Raw genomic sequence first — 25,676 nt, 5'->3', positions numbered from 1 at the left:
CAGAGGCTAAATGCTCGTTAATCAATCACCCAAACCCTCTATTTATGACTGGAATACGCTCTATACACGACTGACGGTTGGTAACGTTCGAACAATTTTCAAATAGTGCTTCGTTCACGACTTGTGTTCGAATGACTGCAAATGCTTCACCCACGTAGTTCATATACAAATAATCACCAACGGAACCTAAACACCTGACCAAACCTACGACTAAATATGCAAAACACGTTAATCAATAATAATATTAGTGTATAATCGCGAAAATAACTATTTTGAACGCACAGTGCGTTAGTATTGATGAATGCGTTATTGAGGTCTTCCGCCGAGTGAACGAGTCTACCCTGTGGACGACGGTGGCTCAGTTGTCCCCCAGACGCGGCCTGTTACCGTTGAACGGAATACAGATTGGAGCTTTATCAATTGTAAACGGGGATTACCACGAATTAACGTGTTCTAAGTGTAAACAGTGATTAAAACAAACTAACGTGTTCTAAGTGTAAACAGTGATTGCGACAAACTAATGTGTTCTAACTAAGTGTAAACAGTGATTACGACAAACTAATGTGTTCTAACTAAGTGTAAACAGTGATTAAAACAAACTAACGTGTCCTTACTACGTGTAAACAATGATTAAAAGAAACTAACGTGTCCTTACTAAGTGTAAACAGTGATTTAAACAAACTAACGTGTCCTTACTAAGTGTAAACAGTGATTAAAAAAAACTAACGTGTTCTAACTGAGTGTAAACAGTGATTAAAAAAAACTAACGTGTTCTAACTAAGTGTAAACAGGGATTAAGACAAGTTTCCATGTCCTAAGTGTAGTGAATAGTGACGACGATCTTCCGTGTTGAGATATCTTGAACGCGACTCGCCGCGGGGAACCTGATAACCGCCCCGTTTCAAAACAGGTCAACTGCCCGGTTTCACTAGCGATCAAGGGCTGAGGACCAATTCACACCGACCGACCAGCGAATTCGTCAATGTGAGAGGTAGGTAAAATGCCATTTTGAGTTGACGAATTGCAGTTTGCGATTTGGATTTAGACAGCTTCTGTCTCCTATTGACAGATACGTCACTGTCTAATGAAGTGAATTAGACAGCAAGGATAACGAGTGAGGATTTATTTAAGCACAGAAGCTGACGTTCTAAAGAACAGATGACGTTCTAAGGAACAGATGACGTTCTGGTGAACAGATGACGTTCTTAGGAACAGATGACGTTCTAAAGACAGATGATGTTATAAGGAACAAACGACGTTCTTAGGAACAGATGACGTTCTAAAGAACAGATGACGTTCTAAGGAACAGACGACGTTCTTAGGAACAGATGACGTTCTAAGGAACAGATGACGTTCTAAGCAACAAATGACGTTCTAAGCAACAGATGACGTTCTAAGGAACAGATGACGTCTATTTCTAACTGTTACTTAATAAGCTACTCAGACTAGCCCTTTAATGGCCAATTTGCGTTACGACTGTTCAAGATTGGTTAGATTGAGAGGTCAACCACTTGTCTGCTGAAGTTATTTCGAGAATTGAGTCTTTAATAAGATCATCTTGTTGGCTATATATACCGACCAGGCTAACAAAACCAGTCTTATTTACCAGAGTAAACTAACGCTCGCGAGGAAGCAACTACTAACGTATTATAGTACTACCGTGAAGCCAACGCGAGACGGTAAAACACTCGAGTGAACACGACGGTTTGGGATGTAAATATTGACTTCTCTAGGTTATCTTGAGATGATTTCGGGGCTTTAGTGTCCCCGCGGCACGGTCCTCGACCAGGCCTCCACCCCCCAGGAAGCAGCCCGTGACAGCTGACTAACACCCAGGTACCTATTTTACTGCTAGGTAACAGGGGCATAGGGTGAAAGAAACTCTGTCCATTGTTTCTCGCCGGCGCCCGGGATCGAACCCGGGACCACAGGATCACAAGTCCAGCGTGCTGTCCGCTCGGCCGACCGGCTCCCCGAGCGGTCAAAAGTGCACTTCGGGTGAACTTTGTGATATCGTTGACAGGTGCTCAAATTATTTGTTAATATTTGACGTTATTGGACGTTATTAGCAATTATTTACACATGTTAACGGCCCATGGATGGCCTCGTTGGTTGGGTAGAGTTATACAGATAATTTGTTAGTTGTTGACAGTAATATTCTCCTGATTTCTTGAACAGAGCAGATTTCTTGCTCTGTTCTATGGTTAATTCATGTCAAGTTTCACCAGATATTCAGCGATAGCACTCCGGGTTCACTCATTCTCAAGGACTCTTCAAAAGTTGATTTAGCTTATGTTTCACTTCAGAGTGAATATCTGGCTAATTCTCTCTGGTTGCAGGCGATGAGTCACAATAACGTGGCTAAAGTAAATTGACCAGACCACACACTAGAAGGTGAAGGGACGACGACGTTTCGGTCCGTCCTGGACCATTCTCAAGTCGAGAATGGTCCAGGACGAACCGAAACGTCGTCGTCCCTTCACCTTCTAGTGTGTGGTCTGGTCAAAATCTCTCTGGTTCATCGTTTCTCCTTGGTTTGATTTATCTCTTGGATCGTTGGTGTTGAGTAGTTTCTGTTACAACATCCATTAGTTTAGTTCATGTTTCTGTACCTCCAAGAGGAACTCTGTTCTCCCAGTCTATCGTTTCATGGCTGAAGTCTCTCATGGTCAAGAGTAAGAATTCACTCCTACTTAGAAACCAAGCAGATCTTTATGTATAAGTAATTTCCGGGCTATTGATTTTCATCATACTGCTGTCGGAATCTTTTGCAGTTATGAATGGCGGGTTGCGTATTGCTGCTGATATTATATCGAGTCTTCGCATGATAGTAGGTACAAAGCACTATATTTTGTATGACTCCTAACAGTTTCGTTTCTGTGACTGCAATTATATTAGATTCTCTTTTTATGTTCAATCATTGTGTTCATTTAAATTTTTGTACATTATAATTTTGTACATATGATTATATTCAATACTCTCAAGCTTGCCTAATTATGTGCAATGTCGCTTTGAAGTTCATTTATCCTCCTTGCTGCGAATTTAGGAAGAAGTTGGCGCATGATACTTTCGAGTCAGCATATGAAGTTATTAAACACATTGAGCATAATCTTTCTGAAGCAAACATACGAGTCATAACTACTTTTTAGTTAGACAGAAACAAGAAACGAGTAACATTTAGTAGGCTCGTCAGAGGCCTAGGGTCCGAACGAAGATTTAAAAAAAAAATTGAATAATTCGAGTAAGTTTGACAATTACTTCAATTAGTATTTAACTTTTCCATCATTTATGTTTACACATTTGGTTTCTGTGGGAGTCTCTGATTTACGTTCCTCTTTTATTTTTTTACAATGCACTTCAGATCTTCCTTCACAAAGACAGCAACTCCACCTCCTTTTTTCTACCTGATGTGTCAACATGCAGAAGCTTAATTACCTTGGTTTGGTATACAGCCAACAGGTGTCTTGAAATGATATTCAACCTTGTTGACGCGAGTGATGTTATGTCCTAACTTCTCAATACTCACATTTCTCAAGTTAGTTTAATATGCTTAAACATACGTTTTCTGTGGTGTCTCTCACTCTCTCTCACTGACTTCTCTCTCTCTCACAGTTCTGTGATGACGTACATCTTTGGCTTTTAGATTTGACTCGTGTGCTTATTCCTTTAGTTCCATTCACCTGGGTTCTAAGGGACTCGAACCGAGCACCCCATGCGTGTGTGAAGCCGAAGCTCTATCGACTGAATATTCGATAGAGCTTCTATCTTTTATATACCTTTAGTTCTTTTGCTTGAGCTGTTCTGTTCTTTCTAAACCCACTTCTTTCCTGGAACTACTTTATCATGTTTTCCAGGCAAAATTATATATTATTACTATGGGTTCATGACACATAGTTTAGATATCGAACTTTGTTGAGGCTAGATTAAGTAGGTTAGGTTAGGTTACTTAGTCTTCCTCAGACGGCTTATGCCTTGTACATGTCTGACTAAGTTCACTCCCATTCCTTACCTGGGCCTCTAAGAGGAGACTCATGGGCTCTACACGCCCAACTTGAGCTGGAACTGAAAGAAACCTAGTGACCTCAGTATATAATTCCACTCGCTACTATATTCCTCAGACTGGTAAAATATCTGCAAAATTCCCTAGGATCTGGGGTGACTAGACGTTTCACATCTCATAACGTTTCACAAAACGTTGCACATCACAGTTTCTTTGACCACCTCTAGAACAGATTCAGAGTGCAAATGCTTCATTGTCAGATTAGATCACAAATTCCCTCTAAGCGTTCTTTGTCATGGACCCGTAATATCTCTCTTCTGCGACTGCAGCAAAAGCTACGACTTCAACTATTGCTGCTCATGGAATAGCTTGATTCCATCGATCTAAGGGTTGCTGGCATTACAGACTTGTATGAAAGTATTCCACTGTATAATTATTCTCTCCTGATCAACAGAAATACTCCACAATCCTGTCCCAGGTCTTACTCTCTGATGGATTGCCAGCTCCCGCTACAATCAATATGGGTGGCTCGCCTAAAATTAATCAAGTGAGAGAATGGAGGGGAAAGGGGGGGGGGTCATAAACACAACTAGAGAACACAGTGTATCGATTGATTGATGAAGATGATTGATTGATGAAGATTAAGCCACCACAAGAGGTGGCAGGGACATGAGTAGCCTGCATAACACAATTCAAACATTAGAGTTAATGAGTCTTCAACACCCATGCTTTTTAAATCGCTGGAACACAAGTGGAAGCTCTCAGGAGATATCTTGGCAAGTTCCTTCAGGAATTTCCAGATAATCCTCTTTGTGATGATTTATATTGGCCACTGGGATATGAAAATACACAGGATCATCAACAAGATGATTACCATGTGGGAGAAGAATAACTCAATCATCCACAGGAAATAACTGGGCATGTGTCTTGCATTTGCTATTCCTCTTGGTATAGCTCTTGTATATTGCACTTCCAGAATGGTTAGGTTCACATATATCGTCTCTCTTTCTCTTCCTAAATCCCAAGCAAAATGTCCATGTTTGCTGCATATGTGACATTCAAAACTCCGTCCATTTTTCGTGTTCGTATAATTCTGTAATTTTCGCCCTAGACTACATTTGTGTTCTCTGGTGTAATGCTGTCAGGCTGGTAATAGTTCTGCATTGTTCTCTCAACTTTTTCTTGTTCACAAGAATGATAATTTACAATTGATTTGTTCATGATAATTTACGTTTGGCTTTGCAAAACCTTCTGATATCTACACATGGCATCCACTTTCCTTCATGATTGAGTGGGGGTCTTTTCCGTCTAGTACCAACTCAAGATTTTGTGTTAAGGTTTAGACAACAAGAAGTATAATCACTTGGGCTTGAAGCTTGTAATGGATCACCGGATGACACATAGTTTCATGCTTAGTTTCATTACATACCAAGGTAATCTTGAGATAATTTCGGGGCTTATGTGTCCCCGCGGGCCGGTCCTCGACCAGGCCTCCACCCCCAAGAAGCAACCCGTGACAGCTGACTAACACCCAGGTACCTATTTTACTGCTAGGTAACAGGGGCATAGGGTGAAAGAAACTCTGCCCATTGTTTCTCGCCGGCGCCGGGGATCGAACCCGGGACCACAGGATCACAAGTCCAGCGTGCTGTCCGCTCGGCCGACCGGCTCCCTTACCGGCATACCAAGTGGTATGTAATCTGTCAGTAATCAAACCTGTAGTCCCACTCTTGTTGCCAACTCAGAATTTCACTGTCTAAGGGTTTTCTAGCGTTCTCAAAATAAATTCCTGCACTTTCTTGGGGGTTAGATGACAATATTTAAGGACAGCTTTCTTGACGAGACACTCTTCCAAGACCAGCTTATTATATGGTTCGTATAAAGTCAATTTAATCTGCACCAGCAGTGCACTTTCTACCCTTCGCCACTCAAGTAAGTTGCAAGCACCTTGAAACTTTCTCCAAGTGTTCAATTAAACTCATTTCCTCACTTCAAAGATTCTGGAATACCACTTGATCTGTGTCCTGTCGACATTATCGAAGCTGCATTTAACCAAATCGTGTAGCCTATGACCTGTTTATTCTGTTCTATAATCAGATTGATTTAAATTATTCTGTCTGGTCTGTGCCTCAGTTTTTTCGGCTAAGTTGTCTTTATCTCTTTCCCTGATTTAGTCTATATCATCTTCCTCAGCGACTGAAGTTCTCAGACGGGGCAAATATTTTTATCTATTTCACAGATATTCTCTCTCTGCCTTTTCTTTACGTCTTTCTATCATCTCTGTGCTCGCTTTTCTCTGTTTGAAATTTGAACTTTGTCCACATTCCTTCTCTCCCATTCTTCACCTGAGCTGATGAATTGGGTCCCATTTCTAAACTTGTGAAGCTGAACTCCTCTTGAGTTCAGCTCCTCTTCTCTTGGCCTTCCTTCAACTCTAGCAACTCTTCCTTCAGCGCACAAATTAAGTGTTACTTGTTGATCAAACTACACACTAGAAAGTGAAGGGGCGACGACGTTTCGGTCGGTCTTGGACCATTCTCACAATCGACTTGAGAATGATCCAGGGCGGACCGAAACGTCTTCGTCCCTTCACTTTCTTGTATGTGGTTTGGTCAACATATGCAGGCGATGAGTCACAATAACGTGGCTAAAGTATGTTGACCAGACCACACACTAGAAGGTGAAGGGACGACGACGTTTTGGTCCGTCCTGGACCATTCTCTTCAAGTCGATTATGAGAATGGTCCACAATCGACTTGAGAATGGTCCAGGACGGACCGAAACGTCGTCGTCCCTTCAGTTTCTTGTGTGTGGTCTGGTCAACATATTTCAGCCACGTTATTGTGACTCCTGATCTGCATAAGTATTACTTCTTCAGTCTATACCTTTTCGAAAACTATAAATCCTGATCAGTAACTCTGATTGGCCATTATTGCTCAGTTGTTCCTCATAGCAGCGTTGAAGATCAGATACGCATTAATTATCAATGAATTTTGTTGTTAATTGGTCTTTATCCAAATTTTCAATTGATTACTAGACAAGAGTATGTTGCAGCATATTCATAACTGTTTGGTAACTGATTAGTGGCTTGAAAACAGGACCATTCCTCCCATCAAATCATTATATCCTGAATAACAGGATATAATATTCAGTTTTTGACACCAACCTAGATCTTGTAATATGATGGGTAACTGTTCATTTTATATTATTCTTGTACTATGATAAAGATAGTGAAGAGGGGGGGAAGGGGGAAAAGACGTTCTCTCGGGGTTAACACTCCCAAATGAACACCACAGAGAGGGGTTAAAGGCAGACTGGAAGAACTATAACAATATTCACTATTTTCTGGTATGAAGTTGTTAAGTATTCATTATTTTCTGGTATGTAGTTGTTAAGGGTTTCTTCTCTTCTGTACTCTCTCTCTCTCTCTCTCTCTCTCTCTCTCTCTCTCTCTCTCTCTCTCTCTCTCTCTCTCTCTCTCTCTCTCTCTCTCTCTCTCTCTCTCTCCTCCAGTGTTTTCTTGCTTTCCTGGGTGCACTGTTTGTTGGGGGGGGGGGGTGGTATTCTTCCTATGGTTGAGGTCACTTGTGACTAGTAGTTGACTAGTTAGGCTTGACTATGACTATTAGGCTTTCAAGTAGAGGCCTTTATCTTTTGTCTCTTTGAAGGTTCATGACAAGTTCCATCTGATGATTAATGTTAAGGCATTTATGACAACATGGATCATAGGTGCTGCAACATTTAATACCCATCTTAGTAGTTTCTAGGCCGTTCCACTTTCATCTCCACCTAAACTCATTCATCTATTTATCTATCCAACATTTCAAACATTTCAGCGCTGCAGTGTTCAGTGTTACCGAAACACGTGTTTCATCACTTTTCTCAAACTTTCAGACGTCTATTGAGTAGTAATTAGTCTATGAAAGACTTAGATAGAAATGCCCAAAATTAAGGTCTATAACCAACGGTAAAGCTTGAAAAGTAAACATGTGAGTCTTGTTCTAATTAAATAAGAGCGCAAGAAATGAGTTAAAAAACTCATTAAAGAAAAGCTGAAAAGCTGTTGGCCCATACGAGGCAGTGAATAGGCATATAGCAAGAAAATCACGTGAATTACAGAACTACACAAATTCGACATCCTGAAGAACCTCGCGGAGATCATGCAGATCAGAAAGACTCTTTCAGCATTTACTATGATGACGAGACTTAACAGTAAAGTCTGAATCATATTCTTCTGAGACTGAAGTGAGCACTGCAAGGCGACAGTGACGGGAGCTACAAGTCACGAGAGTAGTTAGTGTGTTTTACAAGAAGATTGGAACGTCTTAGAAGTCACTAGTCAATGATTCATCAGATAAGAATCAGGATGGTTAGTAAGGGTGTAATCGTCTCGTTAAGAGATAAATATATGTGTCGTAAAGGTTTGTCTTCTTAGAGGAAGAGGCAACAAGCCACTAGAAGTATGAGGATAAAATAAGGGAGGCAGAGAAGTTTTGATAAACTATGATATTGAAGAAATGTACCCGGGAGAGCTCTTGGGGTCAAAGCGAGGACAATTCACTACCATTCTCTTCAGAGAAGCTGTGTTTTGTGATTCCAGGGTTAGATATATCATGTTCCATATATATAAATATATATAGAATTGTCAACTCCGGTATATAGGTATTGGAGGGGACTGGTGACTCTGTTCTACTATAGAGCATCGATCGTATTACAGCGGTTCAGAGGGAAACGAGTGTGACCTCACAGAGACTAGAGGTTGAAGCTTCCATTCCAACAGTGACTTGGGACTTATGAAACACGTCTGTATTTGTCGCACGTCAAGACACAACAGTTTCCCCTTTAAGAAGCAAGATAGACATTCATTATACTGTATTAGTTCAGTAGACATAACAGGTTCAAAGGTGATGACGAGGCCTCGAGTCTCAGAGCGGAAAAGCTAAGAAGCAAGATGCCAAAAAGGTTAGGATTGCAAGATCTTAAAAGAGACAGTGACGGTATATTTTTATGCCGAAATATCACACTAAATGAGGAGAGCAGAGGGTTAGGGAGCATTGTCAGGTCCATCTGGAATTCAATAGCTCCTTCACCACGAGTCGTCATTCTGAGCATTCATGTTCTTAAGAAAGTTGACTTCATCTTCAGGAGATGGCACAAGATTTTGGCTGTTGAAGAGAGTCACAGTTGCCAAGGAGGAGCCAGAGAGAGACAGTATGAGACATAACGGATGAGACATAACGGATGAGACATAAATCTTTGGCCTAAGCCAATCAGAGTCTGGCGACTCGGTAATTAATATACTAGCGACAGAAGAATTACAGTGATTGGCGGAAACCTCTTTGAAACAGGAAAATAAATAACAGGTTAAATTAAAATAGTTTTAAATAGCAGAAATAGCAATTGCTGCAACGTGTGGAACTGTTTTTTTTTTCGTAATTGTAATAATTTTACGTCATAAATTGCCTCCTCCTCAAAGTTGGTAATTTTTACTTTGTAAACACTAATTGTCCTCGGAAAAAAAATCTTGCAGTCTCTTTTTTTTGTCACGTAAAACTGTGCTCAGTCGCGTTCGGTCGCTTCTGCCACAATCTTGTCTGGCGTTCTATCCTCCTGACACGGGAACCTCACTTTTTGTTGTGTGCCTGAATCTTTTTTTTTCGGTTTAACTATTGGTCAATTCTGACACTTCTTCTAGCCTTCGTCTTGTGACCACTTTTGTGTCACTTTTGTGTCACTTTTGTGTCACTTTTGTCTCCTGTTTTGGTGATGTTTAACCCCTGCTGTGTCTCGTGTTTGGTGTCGTCTTCTGACACGTGTGTGTGTGTGTCGTCTGAAGTCACATTTCACCCGTTTCTTACCTGTTTACAGCCGCTTCGTATAACGCTATCTAGTATTTGGTCAGTTTAGACGCCGTTTTCTATCACTTTTGTATTACCCTTCAAGGGGTGACTACAGAGGCCGGTGACTGCTGACTCCTGTTGGCAAGCCGGCAGCTTAACCTTTGTGAAGCTTGTGTTAAGTCGGCCAATTAGGTTTGTCACTTCCTGTACAGATGTATCGCTTCATGTTCGTGGAACACGTACGGCTGTGCAGGCGTCGGTTGGCACAGAGATTCATCGGGGAACCTCCACGACCCGCTCAAGGGACACCCCTGCTCAAGGGCACCCCCGCTCAAGGGTCACCCCTTCAAGAGACATCCTCTCAAAGGGACGCACCGCAAGTGATAGCGTGACCGTACGTGACTTAAAGCAGAGATTTAGATCGTGTGCACAGATGTTAGACTGTGACGGTCTCACTTCCTACAGGTCGGCGTTCAATCCCCGACCGTCCAAGTGGTTGGGCACTATTCCTTCTCTCCATCCGTCCCATCCCAAATCCTTATCCTGACCCCTTTCAAGTGCTATATAGTCGTGGAGGCTTGGCGCTTTCCCCTTGGGGCGTTCTATTTAATGTTGTAACGATATCCGTATTAATGTTGTATGCACAGTGTTGCGATTGCGAGGATATCTCAGTTTTCCCGATATCGAACTTGCTTAGCTAAGTTAAATGTGGGGTTCAGTCCCTGAGCCCATTATGTGCCTCTGTAACCCATTCCACTACCGCCCACAAGATGGGTATGAGGTGCATAATAAATGAACTAAACTAAAATCGACTGCACTGATAGTTAAGACTGTATTGCTGAGTCGTCAATTGAAAAGGTGTTCGGTGAAAATTGATAATTGATGTGAAATTCCCTAACAGTCAAGTATCCCAGTTGATATATCCAAGTTTAATGTAGAAATAGATACTGTCAAATTTGATCACCATCTTGCCATCGGATCTGTCTACTTTTAAATTAACGTGGACCACGTTCCCGTCTCCAAATTTCCCTTCTAAACATTTACCGGCGCGGGACGACCAGTATAACGCGATTGGACCAAATTAGCAAATGTTATCTGGTGTCCCAACACACTATACTCTTAAGGATGTTGGGATACAAGAGTGATGTTGGGTGAGAGGGCTTTTCTGTACCATGATGGTATGTATTTCACCTGTATCTCATCTGTATCTCACCTGATACTTGGAATCTCACACTGTATCATTGTAGCAAGTGAATGCTGTAAATGGGTAGTGCAGTTAATTGGCATGATTGCCATAGCATCAGGACTGTGTACAGTATATATATGTTGTGATCTGTTGAAATTGGTTTATGCCCAATTTCTGATAAACTTCAGTGAGAAGTGCAGTTTTACTTAGGCAATATATATATATATATATATATATATATATATATATATATATATATATATATATATATATATATATATATATATATATATATATATATATATATATAATACAAATCTGTCTGTGTTTGTTCTTCCATCTTCCTGTTTCTGTCCATCAGTCTTCGTGTTTCTGTCTGCCTACCTGACAATCATCTATTTCTCTCTCTCTCTCTCTCTCTCTCTCTCTCTCTCTCTCTCTCTCTCTCTCTCTCTCTCTCTCTCTCTCTCTCTCTCTATTTCTTTCTCGTCAGTCTATTTATTCGTTTCTTCGATTTCCGTCTCCCTCTCTTTTTTTCTTTTCTGACTTGTTTTTTTTCTTTTCCCTGTCTTCCTTTTTCTCTTCGTTTTTCCTGTCTTCTCTGTTCTCTCTATCTCTCTTATCTTCTATCTTCTCTCTCTCTAGAGAGAGACTAGAGACTAGGGTCTCTAGTTCTTGCGTCACCCCTCTCCCTCCTCGGCCGACATGTCTAGGCTCTCTATCGCTCTCTCATCTCTCTCTCACTGTTCCTCGCTGTCGCCTAATTAATCCTTATCTTCCGAGAAGTTTCTCAGAAGTGCGTCGGTGGGACGTCTTGGCGTGGGAGGTCTGGGTGACAACACCCGTGGTGTTGTCACCCAGGTAGTGTGGTGTCACCCAGGTAGTGTGGTGTCACCCAGGTAGTGTGGTGTCACCCAGGTAGTGGTGTTGTCACCCAGGTAGTGTGGTGTCACCCAGGTAGTGTGGTGTCACCCAGGTAGTGTGGTGTCACCCAGGTAGTGTGGTGTCACCCAGGTAGTGTGGTGTCACCCAGGTAGTGTGGTGTCACCCAGGTAGTGTGGTGTCACCCAGGTAGTGTGGTGTCACTCAGGTTTTGTGTTGTCAGTGATTGAAACTGACAACACAAAATTGATTGAGTAAAAACTGATTGGGTAAAAACGAATTCATGCATTGATCACTAGTTCATTTATCGACATAGTCGCGCACTCCAGGCGTGTTCTGGATGAGGATCGTGGTGCGTCTTTTTCAGGAATTCCTCTCTTGTGGATACGATAGCAATCCCCTCTTGTGGATTCAACAGAGCGCCGTCACTCACTAAACAGATGTTCATCGCCCAGATTATCTTAGTCATAATCTGCCTAATAACGATACAGAACAGCATTGGAACATGTGGAAGTTAAGCAGGCGATGAGTCAAAATAACGTGGCTGAAGTATGTTGACCAGACCACACACTAGAAGTTGAAGGGACGACGACGTTTCGGTCAATCGACTTGAGAATGGTCCAGGACGGACCGAAACGTCGTCGTCCCTTCAACTTCTAGTGTGTGGTCTGGTCAACATGTGGAAGTTAATGTTTACACACACAAAAAGTTATAAATGTAACATCTACGCACACAGAATCGTTCCAACCTGTCCACGAGGGGTAATTATGGAGACATATACACGAGGAAATCTGCGAAAAATGTTCACTGGTTGAAAAGCGCATGTACAGTACCTAATATCGAAGACCTATGTGAACACAACAGAAATATCAAGTTTTTGCACGTTGCTCTCATGGTTGTTCTCACAGAGGAACAATATTTTAGCTTATTGCAAGCCAAACCCAAAATCATACGTTGAAAAGCTGCATTTTGCAGCATTGCAAAATGCGGCATTTCTCAGCAAAGCCTTGTGTATATGTGTGTGTGTGTGTGTGTGTGTGTGTGTGTGTGTGTGTGTGTGTGTGTGTGTGTGTGTGTGTGTGTGTGTGTTATCGAACGATATCAAGGGGGGGGGGGGGAAAAGTGCCATGTGTGTGTGTGAATAAAATTAAAGACGAACATTTTGTGTGTTGCTCAGGAATCGAGAAATATTTCCAATTACATTTTTTTAATTCGTGTCTATCATCTCATCCTTCACAAAAACATTAGCCATCGATCCAGTTCAATATTTTTTTCATAGTTTCAGCCAGCTGTAGCGTGTTGAAGATTAGTTCATTATGCTAATATACATATTTGAAATATATATATATTGTTTTACATAATAATTTTTTCCTTTTCACTTCACACCTGATCTAGCTACAATAGATTTTTTTGGTTGTTGTCCTGCCTTTGGTTTTCTTGAATATCATTATAACTGTGATAATGACATTATGCAAGTTTTAAGTTCAACCAAAGAGCTTAATTTCCTTAAAAATCCAAAAGACTTATTGCTAACTAATAGTTTTTTGGAATTCGCTGTCCTATATAAATATATATATATATATAAAAATATATATAAATATAGTCTCTCAATTTTCACTTGGGTATTATTTTTCCTGTTTACTTACGTGCTGAAAGTTCACCCAATGATGGTCCGACCTACCAGGCTACCGGTCCAGCATCTGTTTTCAGTCAATCATTGGTAAATTAATGGTTATGGTTTAGTTAGCGGGGGAAGCATAAGAGATTGGTGAAGGGGGTGACGGATGGTAGGTAGGTGGGGGCAGGGTGATATACTGTGGGTGTGGGTGTGTGTGTGTGTGGGTGTGGGTGTGTGTGGGTGTGGGTGTGTGTGTGGGTGTGGGTGTGTGTGGGTGTGTGTGTGTATGGGTGTGTGTGTGTGGGTGTGTGTGTGTGTGTGCGTGTGTATGGGTGTGTAGGTGGATGTGGGTTGGTATGTGGGTGTGTGTGTAGGTGTGTGGGTGTGTGTGGGTGTGTGTGTGGGTGTGTGTACTCACCTATTTGTGCTTGCGGGGGGTTGAGTTTTGGCTCTTTGGTCCCGCCTCTCAACTGTCAATCAACTAGTGTATAGATTCCTGAGCCTACTGGGCTCTATCATATCTACATTTAAAACTGTGTATGGAGTCAGCCTCCACCACATCACTGCCTAATGCATTCCATCCGTTAACTACTCTGACACTGTAAAAGTTCCTTCTAACGTTTCTGTGGCTCATGTGGGTACTCAGTTTCCACCTGTGTCCCCTTGTTCGCGTCCCACCAGTGTTGAATAGTTTATCCTTGTTTACCCGGTCGATTCCCCTGAGGATTTTGTAGGTTGTGATCATGTCTCCACTTACTCTTCTGTCCTCCAGGGTCGTAAGGTGCATTTCCCGCAGCCTTTCCTCGTAACTCATGCCTCTTAGTTCTGGGACTAGTCTAGTGGCATACCTTTGGACTTTTTCCAGCTTCGTCTTGTGCTTGACAAGGTACGGGCTCCATGCTGGGGCCGCATACTCCAGGATTGGTCTTACATATGTGGTGTACAAGATTCTGAATGATTCCTTACATAGGTTCCTGAACGCTGTTCTGATGTTAGCCAGCCTCGCATATGCCGCAGACGTTATTCTTTTTATGTGGGCTTCAGGAGACAGGTTTGGTGTGATATCAACTCCTAGATCTATCTCTCTGTCCGTTTCATTAAGTACTTCATCTCCTATTCTGTATCCTATGTCTGGCCTCCTGTTTCCGCCGCCTAGTTTCATTACTTTGCATTTACTCGGGTTGAACTTCAACAGCCATTTGTTGGACCATACACTCAGTCTGTCTAGGTCATCTTGTAGCCACCTACTTTCATCTTCTGTTTCAGTCCTCCTCATAATTTTTGCATCATGAGCAAACATTGAGAGAAACGATTCTATACCCGCTGGGAGAACATTTACATATATCAGAAACAGTATAGGTCCAAGGACTGACCCCTGCGGGACTCCACTTGTAACGTCTCGCCAATCTGAGACCTCACCCCTCACACTGACTCGTTGTCTCCTGTTGCTTAGGTACTCCTGTATCCAATGGAGTACCTTCCCTTTCACACTGGCCTGCATTTCCAGCTTTTTCACTATCCTCTTGTGTGGCACTGTATCAAAGGCTTTCTGACAATCCAAAAATATTTAGTCTGCCCACCCTTCTCTTTCTTGCCTGATTTTTGTTGCCTGGTCGTAGAATTCAAGTAACCCTGTGAGACAGGACCTGCAATCCCTGAACCCATGTTGATGCTGTGTTACAAAGTTCTTTCGCTTCAGATGTTCCACTAGCTTTCTTCGCACAATCTTCTCCATCAGCTTGCATGGTATGCAGGTTAGGGACACTGGCCTGTAGTTCAGTGCCTCCTGTCTATTCCCTTTCTTGTATACCGGGACTACGTTAGCTGCTTTCCAAATTTCTGGCAGTTCCCCTGTTGCCAGTGATTTGTTGTACACTATGGAGAGTGGCAGGCACAGTTCTTCTGCTCCTTCATTTAGTATCCAAGGGGAGATTCCATCTGGGCCTATAGCCTTTGCTACATCCAATTCTAGTAAACACTTCCTAACTTCCCCGCTGATAATCTCAAACTCTTCCAGTGGATCTTGGTAAGCTATTCCCTCTCTTATCTCTGGGATTTCTCCTTGCTCTAAGGTGAAGACCTCCTGGAGTTTCTTATTCAGTTCCTCACACACTTGTCGTTTGTAGTGAATCCTTCTTCCCGTATTCTTAATTTCATAACCTGTCCCTTTACTGTTGTTTTTCTCCTGATGTGGCTATGCCGCAATTTAGGCTGAGTCTTTGCCTTGCTTGCGATGTCATTTTCGTATTGTCTTTCTGCCTCTCTTCTCATCCTGACATATTCATTCATGGCATTCTGATATCTTTTTCTGCTCTCAAGTGTCCTGTTATTCCTATAGTTTCTCCATGCCCTTTTACTTTGCTGCTTAGCTAGCCTACATCTCTGATTAAACCATGGGTTTCTCATCTTCATTTCACTGTTTTCCTTTTGGACTGGGACAAACTTGTTTGCTGCGTCCTTGCACTTCTGCGTGATGTAGTCCATCATGTCTTGGGCCGTCTTTCCCCTGACCTCTGTTTCCCATGCTATATCTATTAGGAATTTTCTTATCTCCTCATAGTTTCCCTTTCGGTATGCTAACCTTTTGTTTTCGGTATCCCTCCTCGAGTTCAATAACCCTTCTTCAATCAAGTACTCAAACACCAGTATACTGTGGTCGCTCATTCTTACTGGGACATCAAAACCGATTTCTCTTATGTCGGAGTCGTTCAGAGTGAAGACTAGGTCGAATCTCGCTGGTTCGTCATTCCCTCTCATCCTTATGGGTTCTCTGACATGCTGGGTTAAAAAGTTTCTAGTCACCACCTCCAATAATTTGGCTCTCCACGTATGCTCGCCTCCATGCGGTTCCTTGTTTTCCCAGTCAATCCTTCCGTGATTGAAATTCCCCATGATGAGCAGGTGGGATCTATTTCTACAGGCAGCAGAGGCTGCCCCTCTCAATTATAGTGTTAACTGCTATGTTGTTGTTTTCATACTCTTGACTGGGTCTCCTGTCATTTGGTGGAGGATTATATATTACTGCTACTACTATTCTTGGTCCCCCCATTGTCATGGTGCCTGCTATGTAGTCTCTGAAACCCTCACAGCCTGAGATAGCCATCTCCTTAAAACTCCATTCCTTTCTCATGAGTAGGGCCACTCCGCCTCCTCCCCTACCTTCCCTCTCTTTTCCTATTACTGTGTACTCCTGGAGAAACAAGGGATTCATTATGATTCCAGAGCGTTTTGTTTCAGCGAGTCTGATTACATCTGGGTTCACTTCTTCTGCCCTTTCCCTTAGTTCACTTGCCTTGCTTGTGATCCAATCTATGTTCGAGTACATTACCCTGAAACTGACTCTCTTCTGCTTCTCCTCTGGGGGGACCTGTGGGGTCTGGGGTGAGCGGGAGCTGGGAGGATCTGGTACGGGGAGACTGGGGTAGGAGGGAGGTCTTGGGGGGGAGGGGGTAAGGGGTGGATGGGGGAGAGGGGGAGGGTAGGGGGGGTGAGAGTGGGAGGGTAGGGGTGGAGAGTGAAAGGGGGAGGGTTGGGGGGGTGAGAGAGGGAGGGTTGGAGGGTGGGTAAGAGGGGGAGGGTTGGGGAAGCATGGAGGGGAGGAGAGGCTTGGGGGGATGGGGGGAGAAGGGGGGAGAAGGGGGGGGGCAGAAAAGGGGGGAGGGCTTGGGGGAAAAGGGAAGGCTGAGGTGGGTGAGGAAGAGGGAAGGGTTTAGGGGAGTGGTGTAGAGGGGAAGGCTTAGGTGGGGTGGGGGAGAGTGGAGGGCTTAGGGGGGCGGGGGAGAACGGAGGGCTTGGGGGTGGGAAAGACAGGAGGGCATGTGGGAGAAGGGAGGGCTTGGGGGATGGGGGAGAAGGGAGGTCCTGGGGGGAGGGGTGAGTGGGAGGAGGGATGGGTTGGGGTAGGGTGTTTTAGGTGGGAACTTGGTGGGTGGCTGACAGGGGATGGGGCAGGTAGGGTGTCTGTTGGGTAGAATGTGGAGGTGGTGCCCCACTCCCTGTGGCTATTGCACTGTTTGAGGAGGATTCCTCACTCCTCCCGGGTTGCAGGGATCGGGGTTGTGGCTCTCTGATTCCTTTCTCTCTCCCTGCACTCCTTCCTCACGTCTGCTGCCTGCTTTCTCTCTTCCCTTGTCATATCCCTCTGCTGGAATACTTTTTTGAACCTCTGTACATTTGCTAGACTGCTCATCCTTGCTAACAGTTCCTCTTTCGTGATTTCGCTCATGAATACCATCTTTATCATCCGGTCTCTTTCTTTGTTGTACTTTCCAAACCTGAAAACCTTTTCAACATTTAGTTCATTTCCCTCCATCCTTACCGCTTTAAGGATCTCGGTAACTATGTTTTTGTCCTTGTCTCTCCACTCCTTTGGGCTGGTCCCTGTTTGCTCTTTAATGCCTGCTACTACTACTGCTCTTTTTTTCTCTATCATTCGGCTAGTACATCTAGCTGCTTCCTGAGAGGAAGCCACTTCCATGGCAACTTCCTTAACTGCAGACCTAGCTTCAGGGCTCTTTTTAAGCATTTCAGCAAATGAGAGCTGAGTCGTGGTGGTCCCCTCCACAGTAGCATTCCCATCTCCCTGAGGCACGGTTTGTGTCTGGTATTGTGGAGGAGTCTCCTTCAGGCAACTTATCTCCTCCTTTGCTGCCCTTAGTTCATCCTGCAGGTTGGCTACTGTCTTCCTCATTACCCTCAGTCCTTCACTGAATTCATCCCACATTTGCTGGAATATTCCCTTCATCCAGGCTTCCTGTTCCATCCCATCCTCTGAGTTTGTTCCAGCCGTGATTGTCATCCTGAGTTTGTCACCCCCGCAGGTGTGTGTGGGTGGTATGTGTGTGTGTGTGTGGGTGTGTGACGTTTTATTTTATGTATTTTTGTTTGTAGTAAATGTGAATCTGTATATTCAACACCAGAGTGGATGTTTTTGTATAAGTACATTGGTACACTGACATTATGTATATGCTCGTGTGTACATATATATATATACAGTATATATGAAGAGGCCTGTGAGTGTCATGAAGCTGTCATGTGGCCAGCAGTGTGAGTGTTATGAAGCTGTCATGTGGCCAGCAGTGTGAGTGTTATGAAGCTGTCATGTGGCCAACAGTGTAAGTGTCATGAAGCTGTCATGTGGCCAGCAGTGTGAGTGGCATGAAGCTGTCATGTGGCCAGCAGTGTGAGTGTCATGAAGCTGTCATGTGGCCAACAGTGTGAGTGTCATGAAGCTGTCATGTGGCCAGCAGTGTGAGTGTTATGAAGCTGTCATGTGGCCAGCAGTGTGAGTGTTATGAAGCTGTCATGTGGCCAGCAGTGTGAGTGTCATGAAGCTGTCATGTGGCCACCAGTGTGAGTGTCATGAAGCTGTCATGTGGCCAGCAGTGTGAGTGGCATGAAGCTGTCATGTGGCCAACAGTGTGAGTGTTATGAAGCTGTCATGTGGCCAGCAGTGTGAGTGTCATGAAGCTGTCATGTGGCCAACAGTGTGAGTGTCATGAAGCTGTCATGTGGCCAGCAGTGTGAGTGTTATGAAGCTGTCATGTGGCCAGCAGTGTGAGTGTTATGAAGCTGTCATGTGGCCAGCAGTGTGAGTGTTATGAAGCTGTCATGTGGCCAACAGTGTGAGTGTCATGAAGCTGTCATGTGGCCAGCAGTGTGAGTGTCATGAAGCTGTCATGTGGCCAACAGTGTGAGTGGCATGAAGCTGTCATGTGGCCAACAGTGTGAGTGTCATGAAGCTGTCATGTGGCCAACAGTGTGAGTGTTATGAAGCTGTCATGTGGCCAGCAGTGTGAGTGTTATGAAGCTGTCATGTGGCCAACAGTGTGAGTGGCATGAAGCTGTCATGTGGCCAACAGTGTGAGTGTCATGAAGCTGTCATGTGGCCAACAGTGTGAGTGTTATGAAGCTGTCATGTGGCCAGCAGTGTGAGTGGCATGAAGCTGTCATGTGGCCAACAGTGTGAGTGTCATGAAGCTGTCATGTGGCCAGCAGTGTGAGTGGCATGAAGCTGTCATGTGGCCAGCAGTGTGAGTGTTATGAAGCTGTCATGTGGCCAGCAGTGTGAGTGTTATGAAGCTGTCATATGGCCAGCAGTGTGAGTGGCATGAAGCTGTCATGTGGCCAGCAGTGTGAGTGGCATGAAGCTGTCATGTGGCCAACAGTGTGAGTGTTATGAAGCTGTCATGTGGCCAGCAGTGTGAGTGTCATGAAGCTCTCATGTGGCCAGCAGTGTGAGTGTTTTGAAGCTGTCATGTGGCCAACAGTGTGAGTGTCATGAAGCTGTCATGTGGCCAGCAGTGTGAGTGTCATGAAGCTGTCATGTGGCCAGCAGTGTGAGTGTCATGAAGCTGTCATGTGGCCAACAGTGTGAGTGTCATGAAGCTGTCATGTGGCCAACAGTATGAGTGTCATGAAGCTGTCATGTGGCCAACAGTGTGAGTGTCATGAAGCTGTCATGTGGCCAACAGTGTGAGTGTCATGAAGCTGTCATGTGGCCAACAGTGTGAGTGTCATGAAGCTGTCATGTGGCCAGCAGTGTGAGTGTTATGAAGCTGTCATGTGGCCAGCAGTGTGAGTGTTATGAAGCTGTCATGTGGCCAACAGTGTGAGTGTCATGAAGCTGTCATGTGGCCAACAGTGTGAGTGTCATGAAGCTGTCATGTGGCCAGCAGTGTGAGTGTTATGAAGCTGTCATGTGGCCAACAGTGTGAGTGTCATGAAGCTGTCATGTGGCCAACAGTGTGAGTGTCATGAAGGTGTCATGTGACGGGATCAGTGTATGACAGATGGTTTACCATGACAGTTGAGAGCCTGTAGGGCCAAGAGGAAGAATTAACATGCATAAGACACTCGTATGATTATTTAGCATTAAAACAAAATCCTTTCTTACTTATTTACATGCATCATTTGGCTATTTAAATATAAATCTATATATGTATAAATATATATGAATGTATATAAACAAAAATAATACACAATGGGATTAATTAGAAGAAGACATTATTTTTATACAGGGAAGAGATGATCCGTTTTTATTTTTTATAGAAAACGGTGAGCGGTCGTCCGTGGATCAGGGGATACTGCCCTATAATGCCCAACTTTAATATGGACATGGTTTGCCACCCCGCTGCCAAAACCTTATTTTCTCTTTTTCTGTGTTTTTCTTTCATCTGCGCAACAAGTAATAAGGGAAGGGCACGCAAGGATTAATGAGTAAAACAGAACAATATTGAAGGGCTGACTAGCTGCCATGGGTTATTGCTTAGGTTAGTTTCAATAATTTTATTTGTGGGTGCTTCCGGGCCGCTAGGATATAATCCCAGTTTTAGACGTGTGAGAGAAAACGTATAGTCCCGAAGGGAAGACTAAACGAGAAGTTACTTGAGCGGAGACTACACCAAGTGTCGATTTACGCGAAAGCGTAGATCAACACACGATGTAATCCCCGCTCAAGTAATTTCTTGTTTGGATTTTCCCTTTTGTGATTATACGTTTCCATATATATATAATATATCTATATATATGTAATGAATGTGTGTGTTTTTGTGCATATCTATATGTAAACACATTAATCTGAGTGTCGGGCACATTTCTTCATGCTGCAGAAGACTTATATTTTATTAGATTCTCTCAAATGGATAGTAATTATGTTTTTATTAGAGTATATTGAGTTATGAACTACGTGTTCTTTCCGTTTATCTTTTATAATTTTCACATAAAGCAAAAGTATTTGTATAATTATTTATAGTTTCATTATAATTTGTTTATTTTATATTGTTATAAGTATTCATTTGGTAGTAATCAAATTATTTTAATAAATATTGTAATTGAGCGAGGTCCTTTAGTGGTGTTCTACATGGATCCTCCTCCCCTGCGGGCAATTTTGTCACCTCCCCTGCGGGCAAGTTTGTCACCTTTCCTGAGGCAGGGAAGGTGACAAAGCAACCTGCTACCTCCTACATAAAGGGAGGGAGGGGGAACACCTTCCAAAGGTTCCGTTACAAAGACTTACGACTAACACTCCACTTTCCTTTTATAACTACATAGTGGCTTTTGACGGCATTTGTTTAAGCTGAAAGTTTAAGTGAGTTAGGGCTTAAAGGCGCGGGTCGCCAGGGGCAACTAATCAAGCCTTAAATGTTATCATGTTTTATCTCTAATCCTTTTCTCCCAATCTGTTGTGCCTCTTCCCATATTACTTTATTCTTCATTCTGTTTTTTTGTTTTGTTCTTCATTTTCATTCATGTGTCCTTTAAGAAAGTACAGTTCACGCAACTTGAAGACTTTGTTGCAATTAACACATCCAGACTCTCGTCTTTGAGTTAAACAAGAAAACAATTATATATATATATATATATATATATATATATATATATATATATATATATATATATATATATATATATATATATATATATATAATGGCAATTGCTATATCAAGACTCCAAATTACGATCTCTGGCTGACTTTTTGATCGGATTCATTATCGGAAAGATTCTGATGATTCTCAACGAAAGGGGGGAACTAAAATAGATTTTATTCAAGAGATATCGTCTGATTTAATGATGATGGGTTTAGATGATTTGTGTAACCAGTAGAGAAGTTAGACAATGAACAACTTCTAAACACCAATACATCGAGACTACTCTACAGCACACTTAATATAATTCAACAGATTGGACCGTTGTTTTTACATAACAACTTCCTGATATCGCGTGAGCCGAAAACAAGGCCTTCTTGAACGTTGCTTTTCCCGTAAATAAGACAGTGTCATCAACTGTGCAGAAGCAACATGCAAGAAGAGCTTGCCCTAGGCTTAGTTGATATCAGTCTCTCTCTCTCTCTTAAGATCTTCTATATATATATTTCTTTACCAAATTCTTTTTATTGGTTGATTTGAATGATTATTTTTATTTTTTTTTGTATTTATGTTATTTAATGTGATATGACTAGATAGCTGTTAAGCTAATGTTTGTAAACAAAAATATTCGAAATAACTGCTTTTCTCTTATATAGCACTTGCTAATTATTTGAATGAACTGACACAGCAAATAATTTTCTAGAATTATTATAGAAGCAGTTGTATTACTCTAAATAAAATAAAATTATTTTTTTTTCACTTTTTATTTTTTTATATTTAAAAATTGATTGTAGTATTGGTTTTGGTTCTAGGCAGCAGGGTAACCTACCACGTCTATAATCTGTTGGAGTGTGATCCCGAAGGACACCACCACCGGCTCGCTCTCGTTGCCCACTGGCCTCTCCAGCGGGTTGTAATTGTCGAGCAGATCGTGTAGGAGCCTCCGTTCATTGTGGCCGCACGCCGCCTCTGTGGGGGTGAGAGAGAGAGAGAGAAAGGTCAGAGAACTGTGACAGAAAACGAAAACGAGAACGAAAGGGGGGGAAACACAATTATTCCTGCTTTCAGCTATCTTCTGAAAAAAGAAAACGGAACACGATGGTATTCCACACTCAGATCATCAGTCTATATGAAAGCAAAGGATGTACATTATTGCTATTAATTGGAGAGGGGGAATTATCAGGGGGCAAGCGCCAAGCCGATTCGACTATATGTATATATAGCACTTGGAAGGGATCAGGATAAGGATTTTGGATGAGACGGGGTGAGGGGAAGGAATGGTGCCCAACTACTTGGGCGGTCGGGGGATTGAGCGCCGACCTGTGGGTCTTGGCTCGTACAAGCAAAGTGTGGGTGATGACTTCGTCCGCCTTATCCTTTCACCTAGCTGTTGATGGAAGCAGGGACAGGGGGGTAGGGGGTGATGAGGAACTAATTAATAGATTTAGGGAAGATTTTTTATGTCAACACTGGATTCTCTATTCGGTATGAGGTCAGCACAAGAAAAGGTGATCCGTCATGTTACTGTGACGAAGCGGCCAAAAACAATGGCGGAATAAATCTTTTGGTTAACATTACCCTTACCAACACTTGAGACAATACAGCTGACCCGCCCATGTAAGGCACGTACCCGACAACAATTACTGTGCAAAGTTTGGATTCCATCCTCGGACAAACAGACGTTCTATGTTATAAATATAAATATATACTAGAGACGGTACCAGTGGTGCCTGGGTCAGTCTGTCCCCCCCTCACCCCTCCTTCTCTCACCTCTACCTCCCTCACCCCTCCCTCCCTCACCCCTCCCTCACCTCTCCCTCCGGATAATGACACCCTCTCTACCGAGGTCTCTTCTCCCACCGACAGGACCAGAGTCTTCAGAAAGGGAAGAAACAACGACGTTTTGCACCGTCCCGAATCATTATCAGTGATCCGTTAAAGAGTTTCGGTCCAAGACGGACTGAAACGTCGTCGTTTCTTTATGTTCACAGCTGTGGTTATTGTCACCCACGGTGACTCATTGTGTTTCGGACCCAACGCCTTACCCCAGTGTTTTATTGGCCTATTCCCCTTGCCCTAAACTTATCCCCCTATTCCTTAATCATGTGTTTGATTGCCCTCATATTCCTTCGAGTCTTTCATATTTGTATTTAACGCACAATTGTTCCTCATGTATTCATTCTTTATCTGAAGACGTGTCGTATTTAATCATTCTCTCTCTCTCTGTATATATATATATATATATATATATATATATATATATATATATATATAAATATATATATATATATATATATATATATATATATATATATATATATATATATATATATATATATATATATATTTGCCCAGCGAGATTTAAGAGTAGAAACGTGACACTGTAAGCAAAACTAGATGAGTACACACACACACCCTCTGGAAGACAGAAGTGCTCGCGAGGACATGATCACCACATACCAAATTCTCAGGGGTAATAGATAGGGTATATAAGAACGGATTATTTAACATGGGTGGTACATGCACATGGGAACACAGGTGGAAGAGTGGAAGCCAAGTAGCCAAACGAGCCACAGAGACATTAGAATCAGAGTAGTCAAGAAAGGGAATGCATTAGGCAGTGATGTGGTGGAGGCTGACTCCATACACAAGTTACAAATGTAGATATGATAGAGGCCAATAAGCTCAGGAACCTGTCCACCAGTAGGATGCCATTAGAGAGGTGTTACCAAAGAGCCAAAGCTCAACCCTCGCAAGCACAACTAAGAGAGCACACACACACACACACACACACACACACACACACACACACACACACACACACACACACTGCCAGATGTTTTGGAAGGTAAGTTATTAATGTCTCATCGTGGCCTGTGAGGAAGAGAAGGTGTCTGTGTGTGGTGGGGGCAGTAATTGGTGTGGTGGGGGCAGTAATTGGTGTGGTGGGGGCAGTAATTGGTGTAGTGGGGGCAGTAATTGGTGTGATGGGGGCAGTAATTGGTGTAATGGGGGCAGTAATTGGTGTGGTGGGGGCAGTAATTGGTGTGGTGAGGCAGTAATTGGTGTGATGGGGGCAGTAATTGGCGTGATGGGGGCAGTAATTGGTGTAGTGGGGCAGTAATTGGTGTGGTGGGGCAATAATTGGTGTGGCGGAGGCAGTAATTGGTGTGGTGTGGCAGTAATTGGTGTAGTGGGGCGGTAATTGGTGTGGTGGGTAAGTAATTGGTGTTATGGGGGCAGTAATTGGTGTGGGGGGCAGTAATTGGTGTTATAGGGGCAGTAATTGGTATGGTGGGGGCAGTAATTGGTGTGGTGTGGCAGTAAAGGGTATATCGTTTGAGTACCTGTAATACCTTTAACTTAAATCATCCCTTTAACGTGAATATATGTCTAAAATGTTAAATAATCAATGAAGCAGAATTTGAACGTTATATAAACGCCATGTAAGCCTTAGGCGAATGGGGGGGAGGGGATTTAGATGTGTGTCGTAGGGAGGAAGAAAGGGAGCGTTAGGGGAGAGGAGAATGGGGAGGCACGAGAGGTAGGGAGACGAGGGAGGGCAGAGATGATAAGGTAGGGAGATGAGGGAGGGCAGAGATGATAAAGTAGGGAGATGAGGGAGGGCAGAGATGATAAGGTAGGGAGATGAGGGAGGGCAGAGATGATAAGGTAGGGAGATGAGGGAGGGCAGAGATGATAAGGTAGGGAGATGAGGGAGGGCAGAGATGATAAGGTAGGGAGATGAGGGAGGGCAGAGATGATAAGGTAGGGAGATGAGGGA

At 43.1% G+C, this 25,676-nt stretch overlaps 1 protein-coding gene across 1 annotated transcript in view; it reads right to left on the bottom strand.

The window, feature by feature from the left end:
• The window catches only part of LOC123767141 (neuronal acetylcholine receptor subunit alpha-7-like), a 454,788-nt gene that overhangs the window by 205,235 nt on the left and 223,877 nt on the right, over positions 1 to 25,676 (bottom strand). The window contains 1 exon segment of the mRNA XM_069304850.1: positions 22,722 to 22,861. Within this exon segment, the coding sequence (XP_069160951.1) occupies positions 22,722 to 22,861 (140 nt within the window).

Source organism: Procambarus clarkii, chromosome 53, assembly GCF_040958095.1.
Source record: "Procambarus clarkii isolate CNS0578487 chromosome 53, FALCON_Pclarkii_2.0, whole genome shotgun sequence".
Lineage (NCBI taxonomy): Eukaryota > Metazoa > Arthropoda > Malacostraca > Decapoda > Cambaridae > Procambarus > Procambarus clarkii.
This window is presented reverse-complemented; position numbering and strand designations above follow the sequence as displayed.